The sequence below is a fragment of the Chelonus insularis genome, unplaced genomic scaffold (assembly GCF_013357705.1).
Source record: "Chelonus insularis isolate UGA/USDA-ARS -01 unplaced genomic scaffold, ASM1335770v1 contig_355_pilon, whole genome shotgun sequence".
In the NCBI taxonomy this organism is placed as follows: Eukaryota; Metazoa; Arthropoda; class Insecta; order Hymenoptera; family Braconidae; genus Chelonus; species Chelonus insularis.
In genome coordinates this window covers 284,260-300,851 of record NW_023276520.1, presented here as the reverse complement: position 1 = coordinate 300,851, position 16,592 = coordinate 284,260, and the positions used below count along the sequence as shown (strand labels likewise).

Below are 16,592 nucleotides of genomic sequence, written 5' to 3'. Positions count from 1 at the left end.
GCAACTTATTCGTTAAGTGACCGCTACTTTACCGCTCCTACAAGGCGCAAAGATTTTACAAAATTTAATTGTGTACAGTTTGGATTTTTTGTGATAGATAATAATAACGACATTATTTTTTGTCATCTTGAAAATATTTTGTTTCAATTGATTATTAAATTTGATTTAATTATTTGACAAGTAAGATTCAAATATACATAAAATTTCAATGATATGTACTTACTTAACTATGACAGTAATACGTTATTAATATAACCTATAATTTAATAACAAAATATGAATTTCGTTTTATAGATTTCACTTTTGTATCAAAAAAATAGAGCAATGTTTAATCAAAGTAGTACACTAGGTAGTACAACAACTAGTACTGCTAATCCAATGAACGATTTCGAGGTTGTTTCGCCTCCAGATGATTCAGTATCCAGTTTAGCTTTTAGTCCAGCATCAATTCAGCAAAATTTTTTGGTTGCCGGTTCATGGGATTGTAATGTAAGATGCTGGGAAGTTGAACAGTCAGGCAAGACAATACCAAAATCTATGCAAACCATGGGTGGGCCTATTCTAGATGTCTGCTGGCATGATGTAAATTTTTTATTACTCCACTTAATGACAACAAGTATCTATTCAATAAATTCATTACATATTTATACTTTTCATAGGATGGAACTAAAGTGTTCATGGCATCATGTGATAAAATGGTTAAATGTTGGGATTTAGCTTCGAATCAAAGTTTACAAGTTGCAGCACATGATGCTCCAGTGAAAACATGCCATTGGATAAAAGGCTCCAATTACTCTTGCCTTATGACTGGATCTTGGGATAAAACATTAAAGTTTTGGGATACAAGAAGTCCAAATCCTATGCTAGTTATTAATTTACCGGAACGATGTTATTGTGCAGACGTCGTAAGTATTTTCTTTTATTCTTATCCATGAATGTAAAATTTTTAAAAAATTACTAATTAACATGATTACAATATTATTATAGGATTATCCTATGGCTGTCGTAGGAACGGCAGGTCGAGGACTTATAATTTATCAATTGGAAGGAACTCCACAAGAATTCAAACGCGTTGATTCACCGTTAAAGTATCAGCATCGTTGTGTAGCGATTTTCAAAGATAAAAAGAAAGTTCCCAATGGATACGCCTTAGGGAGTGTTGAGGGTCGAGTTGCTATCCAGTATGTTAGTCCTGCTAATCCTAAAGAAAACTTTACTTTCAAATGTCATCGACTCAATGGAACACCTAGTGGCTATCAGGATATTTACGCAGTTAATGATATAGCTTTTCACCCTGTTCATGGAACTCTTGCAACAGTTGGAAGTGATGGAACTTTTAGCTTCTGGGATAAAGATGCTCGAACAAAACTTAAACCTTCAGAACCTATGGAACAACCAATTACACGCTGTTGTTTTAATCATAATGGACAGATATTTGCATATGCTGTTTCATATGATTGGTCTAAAGGACACGAGTATTATAATCCTATGAAAAAGAATTATATTTTCTTAAGATCTTGTTATGATGAATTGAAACCAAGAAGTACATCGTGATAAAATAATTGAATTTTTTGTATTATTATTCTTATCTTAATATATAAAGTGGATGACTATTATTCCATCATAATCAATTTATCGAAAAAAATTATCTTGATTACTGTTTTAATATTAAAATAATAATGATAGAAAATAAAAAAAGCATCAACATTTACAGACATGTTTATTTTTTATATTAAAGGTATTTATATTACCTTTTTGAAACAATAAAAAGTAATTCTTTATAGAAATATCAGCTAAATTAACTACATTGATTGGATTGATTTATTTATCATGACTATCATTCAATGAAATAAAATTTAATATAAATTTAAGGAAATAAATTTTCACTATTCAAATTACTCCACCACGTGGAGTTTTCCACGAAAGGAATTGTGGGTAATATTAAGGTAGAGAAAGAAAGACGCGTAGAAGATTTTCAGTCAATCAACGCGTGGCAAAGCGGCCTCTAGTGACTGGAAATCAAACACAGTTCCTGTGTAAGCACATTTCGTTTGTTCTTTCCCAGGGAGTCCGCCATTGTTGGCGCACGTAGATTTTTAACTAAGCCAACGATAATCGAAAAACATCCAATATGGTACGTAAAATAATATAAAATAATTCATCTTACATTTATGACTAACGTCTAAACTATCAATATGTACCAATATTTTTGTATCTTCACTTTTTTACTCTTTTTAAACAAATTTGCTAAATGTCCTCTTGCCCTAGATTGCGCAACTTCAACTCACGTCTTATTTTCCCTTATATTCAATATATTTATCAAATCCTTTATTCATTAATATTCGCTAAAATCTAATAATACGTTACAATATATCAATTTTACTTTTCAAGCTGAATTATTTATGATTATCATAAAAATATGCTCCAAACCTAAATACTTTACATGAACGTGTCATGGGATCCACGTTCTCGCGTCAAAAATCGAATCTAACATTGCGTTATAATAATTTGAATCATTATAAACTTTTTTCATAGATATCTTTTCGTTATTGATGAATATATTAATAAATTAACTTTTTTTATTAGGTGAACTTCACCGTAGACGAGATCCGTACCATGATGGACAAAAAGAAGAATATCAGAAACATGTCCGTCATTGCGCACGTCGACCATGGAAAGTCAACTCTGACAGACTCCCTTGTGTCCAAGGCAGGTATTATTGCCGGTGCCAAGGCTGGTGAAACCAGATTTACTGATACTCGTAAAGATGAGCAAGAAAGATGTATCACCATCAAGTCAACGTATGTTATTCTTGCCTAATTCTGAGAAATATTATTTTTAATTTATTATAAAATTTATTGAATTTAATTTTATTTTTAGTGCCATTTCCATGTTCTTCGAACTTGATGAGAAAGATTTGGTCTTCATTACCAATCCAGATCAACGTGATAAAGAAGAAAAAGGTTTCTTGATCAATTTGATTGATTCTCCTGGGCACGTTGACTTCTCCAGTGAAGTAACAGCTGCTCTTCGTGTCACTGATGGTGCTCTTGTCGTCGTCGATTGTGTATCTGGTATGTTATATATTATAATTTTTATAAAAATTTTAGTTTACTAACCATCTCTTAATTATAATTTTTTATTTATTAAATTTAATTGATAATTAAATAAAACATTTGTTATGGGAAACTGTTTTGCTCACTTAAAAATTGTTTTAAAGGTGTTTGTGTCCAAACTGAAACTGTACTTCGTCAAGCTATCGCTGAGCGAATTAAGCCTGTTTTATTCATGAACAAGATGGATCGCGCACTTTTGGAACTTCAACTCGACAGTGAAGATCTTTATCAAACTTTCCAGCGTATCGTTGAAAATGTGAACGTTATTATTGCCACTTATTCCGATGATGAAGGTCCTATGGGTGAAGTTAGAGTGCGTATCAATATATTTTTGCACAGTTATAAAAAAGAAATAATGTAATACTAATTTTCTACATTTTTTATTTTCTAGGTTGATCCGAGTAAAGGTTCTGTCGGTTTTGGATCAGGTCTCCATGGTTGGGCTTTTACTCTAAAACAATTTTCTGAAATGTATGCTGAGAAATTCAACATCGATGTAGTGAAATTAATGAAACGTTTGTGGGGTGAATCTTTCTTTAATCCTAAAACAAAGAAATGGAGCAAACAAAAAGAACCAGACAACAAACGTTCCTTCTGTATGTACGTCTTGGATCCTATTTACAAGGTATTATACTAATTTTTTTAACTTTATGTATCAAAGTATCTTCTAGCACAATAGCGTCTCGCTGTAGTACGGCCATCAGATAATAATAAAAACTGATTCAAGTACAGAGACAGTGTAGACAGTGTATCAATAGAAGAAGATGAACGAAGAAATTGTGTTTAAACGCTGTCATTGAACCTCTATCCTTATGTTCGTTAGTGACACGCTACGACATTATTACTACATTTTTTAATAATATCAACATCGTTTAACTATAATAATATATTGGAAGAATACTAAATAAAACATAGAATTTCTTATTTTCCAGGTCTTTGACAGCATCATGAATTATAAGAAAGAAGAAGCAGATACTGTTCTAAGTAAACTTGGAATAACTTTGAAACCTGAAGACAAAGATAAGGACGGAAAAGCTCTTTTGAAGGTATGTTTACAGTAAAAATTTAATTAAATATTTTTTAGAAATTCTTATACGTGTATATTAATGATGATTGCTTTAAAGATTCTGACACCTCTTCGTAAATGTTTTGACGAATTCTTAGGCTAATAAACTGAAATTAAATAATAACTGAAATATTATTATCAAACAATGCTGAAAATGATCAAATTAATACCAGGGTTGTTATTAATGTTTCAGGTTGTCATGAGAACCTGGTTACCAGCTGGAGAAGCTTTACTTCAAATGATAGCTATTCACCTTCCATCACCTGTAACTGCCCAGAAATACCGTGTAGAAATGTTATACGAAGGTCCTCAAGACGATGAAGCCGCTATTGGTATCAAGGTAATTAAATGAAAAATATTTATTTTCCTGTTCATTATTATGTTTCATAAATTTTTTTTAAATGATGATTGTTCAATCACAGACCTGTTCTGAAATTATTTGAGGACACATGAACGGCCAACTGACAAAATATTGAAATATTTTTTTTTTATAAAAATATCTGTTTTGCATAATACTAAAATAATAATTATACATTGCAGAACTGTGATCCAAATGGTCCACTAATGATGTACGTATCAAAAATGGTACCGACCTCAGATAAAGGACGTTTTTATGCTTTTGGTCGTGTATTCTCCGGAAAAGTCTGCACGGGAATGAAGGCCCGTATTATGGGACCCAATTTCCAACCTGGAAAAAAAGAAGATCTTTATGAAAAAGCAATTCAACGTACCATTCTTATGATGGGTCGTTATGTTGAAGCAATTGAAGATGTTCCGTCAGGTAAATTACTGAAATTAATTATTAACAATAATAAACATAAATTTTTTAAAATGATGAAATTATACAGACCTGTTCTGATATTAATGAACGAAAAACGGATCCATTTCCTGATAACCTATTTAATTAATTAATAACAATTAATTCAAAAATAGAGCTCAACAATAAAAACAACATTTTTTATTTTAGGAAATATCTGCGGTCTTGTTGGTGTTGATCAATTCTTAGTTAAAACCGGTACCATTACTACCTACAAAGATGCTCACAATATGAAAGTCATGAAATTCTCTGTATCTCCAGTTGTGCGTGTAGCTGTAGAACCTAAAAATCCGGCAGATTTGCCTAAACTTGTTGAAGGTAATTGAATAACATTTTTTTTTAAATAGTCATTTACTAATGAATTAATAATATATTAATCAAATATCATCTTATTGTTTTAGGTCTTAAACGTCTGGCCAAATCAGATCCTATGGTACAATGTATTATTGAAGAATCTGGAGAGCACATTATTGCTGGTGCAGGTGAACTTCATCTTGAGATTTGCTTGAAGGATTTGGAAGAAGATCACGCTTGCATTCCAATTAAAAAATCTGATCCAGTTGTATCATACAGAGAAACTGTATCGGAAGAATCTGATCAACTATGTTTATCTAAATCACCAAACAAACATAATCGTTTGTTCATGAAAGCTATGCCTATGCCTGATGGTCTTGCTGAAGATATTGATAAAGGTGATGTTAATCCAAGAGATGACTTTAAAATACGAGCTCGTTATCTCAGTGATAAGTATGATTATGATATAACTGAAGCAAGAAAAATTTGGTGCTTTGGTCCTGATGGCTCTGGACCAAATATTCTTGTTGATTGTACAAAAGGAGTACAGTATCTTAATGAAATTAAGGATTCAGTTGTTGCTGGATTCCAATGGGCAACAAAAGAAGGTGTTCTTTCTGAAGAAAATCTTCGAGGTGTTCGATTCAATATCTACGATGTGACACTTCATGCTGATGCTATCCACAGAGGTGGTGGTCAAATCATCCCAACCACCAGACGTTGTCTTTACGCGTGTCTTCTTACTGCCGCTCCTAGACTTATGGAACCAGTGTATCTTTGTGAAATTCAATGTCCTGAAGTTGCTGTTGGTGGAATTTATGGTGTACTCAATCGCAGACGTGGCCATGTATTTGAAGAACAACAAGTTGCTGGAACACCTATGTTTGTTGTCAAGGCTTACTTACCTGTAAATGAATCCTTTGGTTTCACTGCTGATTTACGATCACACACTGGTGGCCAAGCCTTCCCACAATGTGTCTTCGACCACTGGCAAATACTACCCGGTGATCCACTTGATGCTGGAAGTAGACCTTACCAAGTCGTACAGGTTTGTATTTTTTTTTGTTCGTTATCCAGAATAATTAATTACTAAAATTTGATGTTTTTATAAACTATTAATATTCCACATTCATAACTAATAACTATAGAATTTAATTTATAGTTATTTTTAAAATTGTGGTATAAAAAATTGTTTTTTAAAGTTTAAACTGTCTAGCTAATATGATCTAGTTAGTTTGAATAGGGGAACATACAAATTTTAATAAATTATATAACTATAAATTATCTTCTGTCTTTTGGAAAATAAATTAAAGAACAATTTTTTTTTTCTAGGAAACGAGAAAACGAAAAGGATTGAAAGAGGGTCTCCCAGACTTGAGTTCATATCTTGATAAATTGTAACCAATTTGGATTCTTATACTCTATTTGAATATATTTAAATATTGTAATTGAATTGATTGATGACGCTGGAATAATGTATAGCGCGACGTCAGTTTACTTTCGGTGGCTTTTGTTTTAGTAATTAAATTGTTATCACGCGCGAAGAATTGGTACATAAAAAAAAAGATATTACAGGATTGTCTTCGCTGAAAAAAAAATTAATTGTAGCCACTGTAACAAAATCTAATTCTAATATAAATCCTGTAATTTTTTACATTACTTTTTTTATAATTCAGCTTCTAATTACAATTCTTTAATAAGTTTTTCATTTTTTCAAACGACTGAGTAAATGAATTACTACGCGGAATACGAATTAAGTGTATTCATTTCACGAAAGAATACCCAAAAGAAACGGACAAATATAAAAAAAAATAATGCATTAAATACTGATTTTTTTAATGAAATGAATATTGAACCCTTATAAGTATAATTTACTATTCATTAACATATATTATTTTAAATAAACATAACAACAATTATTGAATAATGAAAATATATTTAAATGCTGATGCTATAAATCTTTTTGCAAATACTGCTTATCATTTGTATACAATTTTAATTTAACAAATCAATTTTACAGTTTACACAAACTGCAATTATAAAATACGTATCATAATTGAATGATTTTAATTAAACAAACTTATTAACGCCTTCATAAACTTTTCTCTTCTCATATATATCTTTTCATCTACATACATTCTCTTATCTTTTACGGTTAATCACCAGAATAAAATCAGGATTAATATTTACAAAAAATTACGAAATATTTTCAACATTTAGTTTTCAGTTTCTTTGTCGTTGTCGTATTTTTCTATCACTACACTGCAGTTATTGTATTTTTATATATTCCAGCTAATGACTGAGCTGCTAAAAGAATTGTATCTCTGCGAGATACTCCAGTAAGTGCATGATGCCATTCATTAAAAGATACCTAAATTCAAATTAATTCATATATTAAACATAACTCAATTACAATAACTTTTCATTAAAATAATCCATGAATCATTTAATAATTAATACAGTCATTACCTCTAAATTCGTGGCCATCAAATTACCAATTGGCACAGCAAAACCCAATGATTTGAGAGGATAATTATCAGGAGTTGATTCCTGAGCCATTGCAACAACTTGACTGGGTACTGGGATCATTTGGGTAAACATTTGGAGATTCACTTCGTTTTTTGGATCATTCAGAAGGATAACAGCCAATTCGTACCATTTATCTTTACCTATTTCCACCAAAAAACTTTGAACAGCAATGATTGGAATATTTTTAGGTATTTCCAAGGCATTTCGTACATATTTAATTCTATGCTCTGCTCCGCTTACACCAGCATTAAAGCCGACAGGTTGGCTAGCAATTGCTGAAGTATCAACAACAACACCCCTACATTAGGAAAAAATCAATTACACATTGAATAAATATAATTATTAAAATATCTAGAAAACATCTTTAATAAATAATTTAATATATGATGATAAAATTTTCTTACGTGACTGTAGCTTTTCCAAAAACTCCCTGGAAAGCCTCACGTATTGGACTGACTTTTACTTCTTTATTAGAGGCAACAACTATTTCTACATCACCTCCAGAATCTAAAATCCAATCATCAAATAGTGTCCACATATACTTTCGCATTTGTACTAACATATTTCGCATAATAAAATAATTGAATAATTGCTTTCGTACTAGTGTTGCATTTTTTATATAAATTGTATCTTACTATGACTTGAAATGACAGCAGTTTCTTTACTAAGTGTCTATGAAACTGCTCTACTTTATTTAAAAATAGAATCATCTATAACTATCTTCCGGCAAAGATAGGAAGGGCGTTACAAGGCATTTAGAACATTTCGAAATGATTAAAAGGTAAAAAAATAACTCAGATTCTACACGGTCAATACAAAATCTATTTATAATTGTCAAATAGAAATTTAATGATTTCTTAATTCTATACTCACAAATAAACTCACGCATTTGAGGATCTAGAGTTGTTATCATTGAATTCACGCTGTTTTTAGCCTTTTCTGCAACTTTACTCAACATATTACTGTTGACAACTGTATCCTTAACCCATGAAAACAAAGCTCCACCAACAATTCCTGATTCATGTGCTTGATGCTCTACGACTCGGGCAGAATCCGTACTTTTTTGAGATTCAATTGAAGATTGATGACTTTGAGATAGTGGCTGTTTTGTTTGCACTCCATAATTGTTTGGCTCTTCAGCTGAATCTTTTTCAGGAATTTTCTCTTCTTTAGAAATAGGACCAGGTGACTGAACCGATGATGGACTAGCAATAAAACTAGGTAATGCAGAAGGTGGAGAAATATTTGATAGTAAGTTTCCACTAGAAGACGAACCTCCAAGAGGTGTTAAAAGAGATATTGACGATGATAAACTGCTTATAGAATCTAAAAAATAATAATCTTTCAATTTCTATTCAATTGTCTACATATTGATAAAACTTGGTTATAAAATTATTAATAAACCTCTAAAGTTATTTTTTCAAGGCTTTAGTTTATATTTAATGATAAGTTTAGAGTTAAAGCTTGACTTTTCAGAATATGAAAGGTGAATATGTTTAAATGATTGTATTTTTAGAAAGTAATGATCGTTAGAGCAGAATAATTGAATGATTTGTACTGTAAATAAAATAATTTTTAAAAAATATAACAAAACTGTTACAGCAATTTTTAAAAAAATATTTGAGGTTACATAGTTGAAAAAATAGTTTTCAAATGGAAAATAGTAAGCCATATCGTGTAAAAATTTTTAACAGATAATATTGACAGGTAGTCTACTTTAAATGGAAGTAAATATTTACGTCACTGGATAAAATTCTAACCAGTTTTAATAGTTTCTCCAGAAATCGAAATGTCATCCACACGTTTTTCGACAAATTCAAAGGTTGATTCCCCATTTGATTCATCAGTCATCTTGAAAAAATTGTGATATTTTATGCACAGTTGACAAAAACTTGATTTTAAAAGACCACTGCTCCTCTTTGTTTATGAAATGTCGGATAGCTAAATCAGAGCGAGATAATAAATTGAGTCGTTCTCTGTCTATCATCCAACTTTTTACACACACATATACATAAATGTATGTACAAATATGCGCCAATGGATCACGTCACTGTAGTATACATCTAGAAAATTATATATAGGGTGTCCAACTTTTTATAATCGCAAAGATTTTATGATATCTGAAAAAAATTAAAATGATCTGGTACAAAAACTGATAAGATCAATGTCTCAATCGTCGCTTATGAACCTATTCTCGCTCAGCAATTTTATTTTGTCATTAAAACATATTCATTTGCAAAAATGTTGATCATAAAAAATGTTTCGCTATCTTTTTATAAACTCATAAATACATAACCATATAACCATTAAAAAATATAGTTATGTATCCTTCATAGAAGAAAAAATTACTTTTGAGTTTACTGAGTCAGAATAGATTTATAAGCGATAATTGGGATAGTGACTTTACTCGAAAATTTACAATTTTATAGAAAAAAATTAGTAAAATGTAATTGATTGATTGAAGCTTCAAGTAATTTATTGTCGATTTGCACGCCACCTGCAACTGTTTAAATTTTAAAGTCAACTATGTATTTTAAATGTAAATAAAATAACAAAGAATATCAATAATTTTTTAAAACTATGATTTACTCAATTTATTGGAAAATTACGTTAGAAGTTTTTAAGAATCTGGTTCATGTCTGGTCGTTAAATTTTTAATCTTAATTAATGTTCAAGTAATACCTAAAGGTACAAGACCATCAATTTCATCAAAAAATATAATACAAGGTTTTATTTGTTGGGTTAATTAAAATTTTCTCTAAACCACCAATACATAAAAAATTTCGTGTACTTGACATTTTTATAATCTATACTTGTAATTTATTTTAGCTTGCAAATATTTTCTAATCGGACGTTTGTGGATGTTTATTTTGCTATTTCTACTGAATCGATTTTAGGATAATACATACATACAATCACCAACTACAACAAATAGTTAAGTTTTAATTAAAAGTAAACTAATTATTACCAAATTCAGTGAAGAAACAATTAGATAATTTCAAAATTACTATAAACGCAAGCCGGCAATCAATTGACATTAGAAACTTGAGAATAAAGACGCTTTTGCCGTTTAGACTGTGGCGGCTTGCGTTGGCAAACCTCAGCGCCACCAGCGGTCACTCCGACAACCCGTTGACGGGATAAGTTGATTTAGCGGTTTGCAACTTGTAAATTGAAAACAATTTCAATAAGATTCGAAGCGAATAAAGTATATTTTTCGTTTTTCTACTAATTAAAATAATTTCTATTTGTATATTTTAAGTTAATTAAATAATAAATATTATTAATATTAATTCTTTTTTTTTTCATTGTGTGTCAATGAACTTGATTGACCATAACACTTTATTCGCCAAAAATTATCAACACCGTACATTGACTGAAGATAAACATGTTATTGCTTTGATTGATTGCTAAATTACCAGGTAACGTGCTCACTAATTTTCACACGTTTTCATTTCACAAAATTAAAATAAATAATTATTTAGGTTAAGTTTCAATTCTGTAAAATTACTATTAAAAAAAAAACATTAATTAAAATTGAACAGCTTAACTAGGATTTAATCTAGTGCTCCGTACATACTATTATTTTACTCTGAAAATATTTATAATCTTCCAAAATACGTTGTGGAGTATAACGATACCAATTTTCAGATTGATTGAAAGAGCAAAAAAGAAATAAAAAAGAGGCATAATATAAAAACTAAAAATGCCTAAGAAAAAGACAGGACAAAGAAAAAAAGCTGAAAAACAAAAGCTACGCCAAAAAGAAATAAGAACAGCTAAAGATCAATTAGATTTAGCAAAAGTTCCATGTAATACAGTGATGGTAAATTTAATTTTTATTATTATTTATGCAATGAAACATTGATAAGTAATATCTAAATTTGATTCTAGGAATGTGATAAATGTAACAAAAAACAAAAAAGTCGAGCATTTTGTTACTTTTGTAGTAGTACTCAAAGATTGCCAATTTGTGCACATTGTGGAAAAATGAAATGTATGTTAAAAACTGGAGATTGTGTTATAAAACATGCTGGTGTTTTTACTACTGGCATGGCAATGGTGGTATGTATACGCAATGATAACTAATTAGAAAAATTGAAGAAACAAATTATTTATTGTCGACTATTCTTGATATTTTAAGGGGGCAATATGCGATCATTGTGAAGCTTGGGTATGTCATGGAAGAAAATGTCTTACTTCTCACGCTTGCACGTGTCCACTAATGGATGCCGTATGTCAAGAATGTGAACGAGGAGTATGGGATCATGGTGGAAGGATATTTAAATGTTCTTACTGTGATTGCTTTCTTTGCGAAGATGACCAATTTGAACATCAAGCTTCTTGTCAAGTTTTAGAGGCTGAAAACTTTAAGTGTACGTATGACAGAATATTAACTATTCAATTCTTATTAAATATCTCATCGTTGCTTTCAGGTCAATCATGTAATAAATTAGGTCAATACTCTTGTCTAAGATGTAAAACGTGTTATTGCGAAGATCATGTGAGAAGAAAGGGCTTTAAATATGAAAAAAATAAACCAATTCCTTGTCCTAAATGTAGTTACGAAACATCACAAACAAAAGATCTTAGCATGTCAAGTAAATTGCACAAATTATTATTTCTATTATCGATAATAATTATTTATTCTAAATTTGTTCATTTAATTTTACTTGATTTACAGCTCGAAGTCATAAGTTTGGTCGACAAAATCAAGCTGGAAATTATGAGTCTGATGAAGAAGGAGGAAATAGTAGTTATGGATATCAATATCATCATGTTACCGATGAAGATGATGATGATGATGATGATGAGGATGATGATGATGATAATGATGAAGAAGAGTCTGAAGATGAAACATCAGATGATAGTGACAATGAAGAAAAGAGTGACGATAAAGACAAGAAAGCTAATTAAAAAAATCAGAATTAAAAGATAAAGGATACTATTAAATTGTATATTCTAAATATTTAAATTAATTAACTTCATCCATTGTTTATTTTTTGCAAAGTGGTTTAAAAAACTCATTATTAATAAACAAATTATTTAAATAATTACTATTACAATCATGTGAATAGATAGCGCTCAATTGAATTTCTAGACCTTCATACTACCTGTTGATAAATCAGAAAATAATATAAATATAATATCAAAGATTAGCAGATTCCTTTGGTGAAGAATTAGTCGTGAACAATCTCCCGAAGATCGGGAACATTGGCTCAGCATCTTTATTTGTTTATTCAACGTCAAGGTAAAAATTGCGTTGCGAAAGATAGTGAATGATTGACCTAAACAATATTCAAATTAAATGTCAATTGGAATTAACGACTTTTATTTAATTAACTGACATAAAATGTAAGAAAAGGAATTATTTTGTATAACATCAATTGTTTTGTCATTTTTATATTACTAGAATGTGTCACTTTTGGAACAAATGTAGTGATTTTAATTAAATTTATCTTTATTACAACTTCTTTGTATCATCAAATTATTTCTTGTTATCAATGAATATTTCAAAAGGTAACAAATAAAACGTTTTGGAGGGAAATATTATTAGAGCAATCAATCAATTGACAAACTATAATATGGTACTATTTTTTCGATTTATGTATTATGATAAATTCAATTGGTTTCAAGGAGCAAGGTTAGTGATTTCACCATTAAAGTTGTGAATTGCTTTAAAAAGTTTCATATCAACTCTGCTACGTCATTCTGCAATTTTTTTATCTACACATAAATAAGTTTTCATCGTCATGAACAACACAGTTCACTACGAGATATATACAAAAGTGTCCTAATTTAGCGTAGTAAATAATAATAGACAGTTGCACTTATTTTTGTTGAATATTAATCTGCTCATGACAAAAAAACCTGTATAATATTAATTGCAAACTGTATAAAAATTGAAAAATAATTTATTTTATTTTCATAACCCTACAGGTTTAGTTCAACAGCTGTGCACTAACGTTTTATTTCGTTGAAGTTTCATATAAATTAGTAAACAAGTTAGCAATGAGCTGCATCAGGTGTTGTCTTTATAATACAAGGTCTTTAGTGTCCTCTAATCATGCGTCAAATCATGGTAAGTAAAAAAACAGTTCTATATTACATCTATGATTGTTTTCAATCATTGTGTATAACGTTTGTTTATATAAATAATACTTTAACATTGACATAGTGATAAATAATTGTCATTGATAAATTTTCATCAATATAAAACACTTATTAGTTTATAAATTTAAAATAATATTGACAAAATTACAATAAATAATCTTTTCATTCATTAATATTTAACAATATACTTGTAAATAATTTTTTTTAATCTAATTGAGTAATTATTAATGAATTAATTTCATTTATAGTCAATTAAAAAATTTATACATAATGAATTAAAAATAGTTTAAAATTCAGCTAAAAGAAGCATACTTAAAATAGTTAAAAATAGGTATCTAATTTTTATTTTATTTTCGATGTATTTCAGTATACAAAATAGTCCGAGTTGTGGCAAAAAGGTCTTTAGCAACCACTTGCGTATTATCAAAAGTACCAAGTGAACCTACACCACCAAGTAAAGACATTGGAAATTCTACAACAGGTGCTATTGGTAGTGGAAATAGCGGTAGTGGTGATGGAGGTGGAAAAAAAAATACACTAACTTGCCCTAAATGTGGCGATCCTTGTACGCATGTTGAAACATTCGTCTGTAAGTAAAATAATAATTACTCATATATTTATAATTTTATATAGGATGTCATTTTAATAACAATCAAGTATATTTATCATTATTCTTTTATAATAATCATTAATAATTGATGATATTATTTTAAAGCTTCAACTAGATTTGTAAAGTGTGAAAAATGTCATCATTTCTTTGTGGTCTTATCTGAAATTGACTCTAAACGAAGTTTGAAGGAAGCCACGCCAAGGCCAGAAGACACTAAACAGGGATTTTACAGGAAACCTCCACCACCTCCTAAAAAAGTATTGGATAATTTTTATTATTATTCATTTTTTATGTATATTATGATTGAAATGTTAATGCTAAGTAATTTTTTTTTTAGATTTTTGAATACCTGAATAAACATGTTGTTGGTCAAGAGTACGCCAAGAAAGTTCTCAGTGTAGCTGTTTATAATCACTATAAACGTATTCACAACAATCTTCCTCAGCAAAATGCCGTTCAACCTGCGAATAATTCTGTGGGATCTCAAGAACTCAACTATCCTTTTACTCATAGAGGTCCTAAAGCGCGTAATAAAATTACCATTGCTCATACTGTTAGAAATTTTTTATCATTATGATATGACTCTATTATTATTCTCAATACGTTAATAAGCTAATTTTTAACTAATAATAGATTTTCAATATAAAAGCTGCAATAAGATTATTTATTTTTTAGATTTACTTCATGTGTCAAGCATTGGCAATCCATTAGGAGTTGGTTTTCAACATGGTCCCAGTCCAACTGAACAACAGAAAAATACTTCAAGCCAATCTGTTCCCGGATCGGATATATTAGACAATACTCAGCATCAATTAAAATTAGAAAAGAGCAATATTCTACTGCTAGGGCCTACTGGATCAGGAAAAACATTACTAGCTCAAACTATAGCTCAATGTTTAGATGTACCTTTCGCAATTTGCGACTGTACTACTCTGACTCAAGCTGGATATGTTGGTGAAGACATTGAAAGTGTTATAGCTAAATTACTTCAAGATGCTAATTACATCGTTGACCGAGCCCAAATGGGAATAGTATTTTTAGATGAAGTTGATAAAATTGGTGCAGTACCTGGAATCCATCAACTAAGGGACGTTGGTGGTGAAGGAGTACAACAAGGCATGTTGAAGATGCTGGAAGGAACAATTGTTAATGTACCAGAGAGAAATAGTTCGCGAAAACTTCGTGGTGATACGTTACAAGTTGATACTACAAATATTCTCTTTGTTGCATCTGGTGCTTATAATGGACTAGATAGACTTGTGTCACGCCGGAAAAATGAAAAGTACCTTGGCTTTGGAGCAGCACCGGCAACTGAAAGCCCTGGTAGGAGAGCAGCAACACTTGCTGATATTGCTAATATGTCTCCATCAACTGAGGAAGACAACAAAGAGAAAGACATTCTTCTTAGACAAGTTGAAGCCAGAGATCTTATTGATTTTGGAATGATACCTGAGTTTGTTGGAAGATTTCCTATTTTAGTTCCTTTCCACACGTTGGATAGAACTATGCTTGTAAGAATTTTGACTGAACCTAGCAATGCTATGGTTCCACAATACCAAATGTTGTTCTCTATGGACAAGGTATGTTTATTCACCAGTAAATATTTTTTATATTTTAAAAATAAATGCATATTCGATTATTGTTTTTTGGATAGACAATTTTTTATATTTAATTGATTAATCAAAAAAATCTTCATTCAATTTTTAGGTCGATTTAACATTCACAAATGAAGCATTAGATGCAATAGCAGCATTAGCAATGGAGAGAAAAACAGGAGCGAGAGGATTAAGAGCAATAATGGAATCTTTATTACTAGAACCAATGTTCGATGTTCCTGGTAGTGATGTTTTATCAGTACACATTACGGAAGCATGTGTTCGTGGTACTGAAAAACCTCAATATGTTCGAGGAGGTGAATCTACGGAAGAAGAACAACCACAACAAGCGCAGCATGTGAATAATTGAGATTTAAAAAAAAATAAATAACTAAATAGCTTAATTTATTGAGTGATTTGGAAGAAAAAAGAAATAGCAGACCTGATAAGT

General features: G+C 30.2%; 5 protein-coding genes across 10 annotated transcripts; 4 read left to right on the top strand and 1 right to left on the bottom strand.

The window, feature by feature from the left end:
* Positions 1 to 36: 36 nt before the first annotated feature.
* Rae1 (ribonucleic acid export 1) lies at positions 37 to 1,701 on the top strand. The gene is made up of 4 exons (XM_035083099.1): positions 37 to 180; positions 295 to 582; positions 660 to 905; positions 988 to 1,701. The coding sequence occupies exons 2-4, from the start codon at positions 325 to 327 to the stop codon at positions 1,552 to 1,554; spliced, it is 1,071 nt and encodes a 356-aa protein (XP_034938990.1). The 5' UTR covers positions 37 to 180; positions 295 to 324; the 3' UTR covers positions 1,555 to 1,701.
* Positions 1,702 to 1,990: 289 nt separating this feature from the next.
* Positions 1,991 to 7,117, top strand: eEF2 (eukaryotic translation elongation factor 2). Its single transcript, XM_035083169.1, has 11 exons — positions 1,991 to 2,134; positions 2,587 to 2,801; positions 2,881 to 3,074; positions 3,221 to 3,429; positions 3,508 to 3,741; positions 4,049 to 4,162; positions 4,376 to 4,522; positions 4,723 to 4,963; positions 5,150 to 5,317; positions 5,401 to 6,341; positions 6,626 to 7,117. Exons 1-11 carry the CDS (start codon positions 2,132 to 2,134, stop codon positions 6,692 to 6,694), a joined length of 2,535 nt encoding a protein of 844 aa, XP_034939060.1. The 5' UTR covers positions 1,991 to 2,131; the 3' UTR covers positions 6,695 to 7,117.
* Positions 7,118 to 7,521: 404 nt separating this feature from the next.
* On the bottom strand, positions 7,522 to 10,809 carry LOC118066827 (protein PRRC1-like). 3 transcript variants are annotated; one of them, XM_035083170.1, is made up of 6 exons: positions 10,791 to 10,809; positions 9,583 to 9,942; positions 8,696 to 9,148; positions 8,227 to 8,329; positions 7,763 to 8,120; positions 7,522 to 7,664 (listed from the first exon to the last, which is right to left on the bottom strand). In XM_035083170.1, the coding sequence occupies exons 2-6, from the start codon at positions 9,671 to 9,673 to the stop codon at positions 7,551 to 7,553; spliced, it is 1,119 nt and encodes a 372-aa protein (XP_034939061.1). In that variant the 5' UTR covers positions 9,674 to 9,942; positions 10,791 to 10,809; the 3' UTR covers positions 7,522 to 7,550. The 3 variants fall into 3 exon arrangements, with proteins under 3 accessions (XP_034939061.1, XP_034939063.1, XP_034939062.1); XM_035083172.1 differs by lacking the exon at positions 10,791 to 10,809 and adding an exon at positions 10,242 to 10,322 and having other exon boundaries at positions 8,708 to 9,148; XM_035083171.1 differs by lacking the exon at positions 10,791 to 10,809 and adding an exon at positions 10,242 to 10,322 and having other exon boundaries at positions 7,525 to 7,664.
* Positions 10,810 to 10,955: 146 nt separating this feature from the next.
* Positions 10,956 to 12,810, top strand: Noa36 (zinc finger protein 330 homolog Noa36). Its single transcript, XM_035083162.1, has 7 exons — positions 10,956 to 11,030; positions 11,205 to 11,244; positions 11,474 to 11,648; positions 11,717 to 11,887; positions 11,967 to 12,198; positions 12,259 to 12,423; positions 12,507 to 12,810. Exons 3-7 carry the CDS (start codon positions 11,529 to 11,531, stop codon positions 12,737 to 12,739), a joined length of 921 nt encoding a protein of 306 aa, XP_034939053.1. The 5' UTR covers positions 10,956 to 11,030; positions 11,205 to 11,244; positions 11,474 to 11,528; the 3' UTR covers positions 12,740 to 12,810.
* A 120-nt stretch (positions 12,811 to 12,930) lies between these two features.
* ClpX (Caseinolytic protease chaperone subunit) lies at positions 12,931 to 16,525 on the top strand. 4 transcript variants are annotated; one of them, XM_035083159.1, is made up of 7 exons: positions 12,931 to 13,073; positions 13,763 to 13,904; positions 14,304 to 14,525; positions 14,652 to 14,803; positions 14,884 to 15,061; positions 15,222 to 16,126; positions 16,254 to 16,525. In XM_035083159.1, exons 2-7 carry the CDS (start codon positions 13,835 to 13,837, stop codon positions 16,509 to 16,511), a joined length of 1,785 nt encoding a protein of 594 aa, XP_034939050.1. In that variant the 5' UTR covers positions 12,931 to 13,073; positions 13,763 to 13,834; the 3' UTR covers positions 16,512 to 16,525. The 4 variants fall into 4 exon arrangements, with proteins under 4 accessions (XP_034939050.1, XP_034939047.1, XP_034939049.1 ...); XM_035083156.1 differs by having other exon boundaries at positions 14,884 to 15,073; XM_035083158.1 differs by having other exon boundaries at positions 13,071 to 13,177; positions 14,884 to 15,073.
* The last annotated feature ends 67 nt before the right edge of the window (positions 16,526 to 16,592 follow it).

Coding starts and splice junctions, on each gene's coding strand:
- Rae1 (XM_035083099.1), top strand. CDS start 325: ATGTTTAATCAAAGTAGTACACTAGGTAGTACAACAACTAGTACTGCT. Junction 583..659: donor TAGATGTCTGCTGGCATGAT/GTAAATTTTTTA, acceptor TACTTTTCATAG/GATGGAACTAAAGTGTTCAT. Junction 906..987: donor GATGTTATTGTGCAGACGTC/GTAAGTATTTTC, acceptor ATATTATTATAG/GATTATCCTATGGCTGTCGT.
- eEF2 (XM_035083169.1), top strand. Junction 4,523..4,722: donor AAGCCGCTATTGGTATCAAG/GTAATTAAATGA, acceptor TATACATTGCAG/AACTGTGATCCAAATGGTCC. Junction 4,964..5,149: donor AATTGAAGATGTTCCGTCAG/GTAAATTACTGA, acceptor TTTTTATTTTAG/GAAATATCTGCGGTCTTGTT.
- LOC118066827 (XM_035083170.1), bottom strand. CDS start 9,673: ATGACTGATGAATCAAATGGGGAATCAACCTTTGAATTTGTCGAAAAA. Junction 8,330..8,695: donor TCAAATGCGTGAGTTTATTT/GTGAGTATAGAA, acceptor ATTGGATTTTAG/ATTCTGGAGGTGATGTAGAA. Junction 7,665..7,762: donor TGATGGCCACGAATTTAGAG/GTAATGACTGTA, acceptor ATTTGAATTTAG/GTATCTTTTAATGAATGGCA.
- Noa36 (XM_035083162.1), top strand. CDS start 11,529: ATGCCTAAGAAAAAGACAGGACAAAGAAAAAAAGCTGAAAAACAAAAG. Junction 11,649..11,716: donor TTCCATGTAATACAGTGATG/GTAAATTTAATT, acceptor ATTTGATTCTAG/GAATGTGATAAATGTAACAA. Junction 11,888..11,966: donor CTACTGGCATGGCAATGGTG/GTATGTATACGC, acceptor TGATATTTTAAG/GGGGCAATATGCGATCATTG.
- ClpX (XM_035083156.1), top strand. CDS start 13,835: ATGAGCTGCATCAGGTGTTGTCTTTATAATACAAGGTCTTTAGTGTCC. Junction 13,905..14,303: donor TAATCATGCGTCAAATCATG/GTAAGTAAAAAA, acceptor GATGTATTTCAG/TATACAAAATAGTCCGAGTT. Junction 15,074..15,221: donor TCATAGAGGTCCTAAAGCGC/GTAATAAAATTA, acceptor TTTATTTTTTAG/ATTTACTTCATGTGTCAAGC.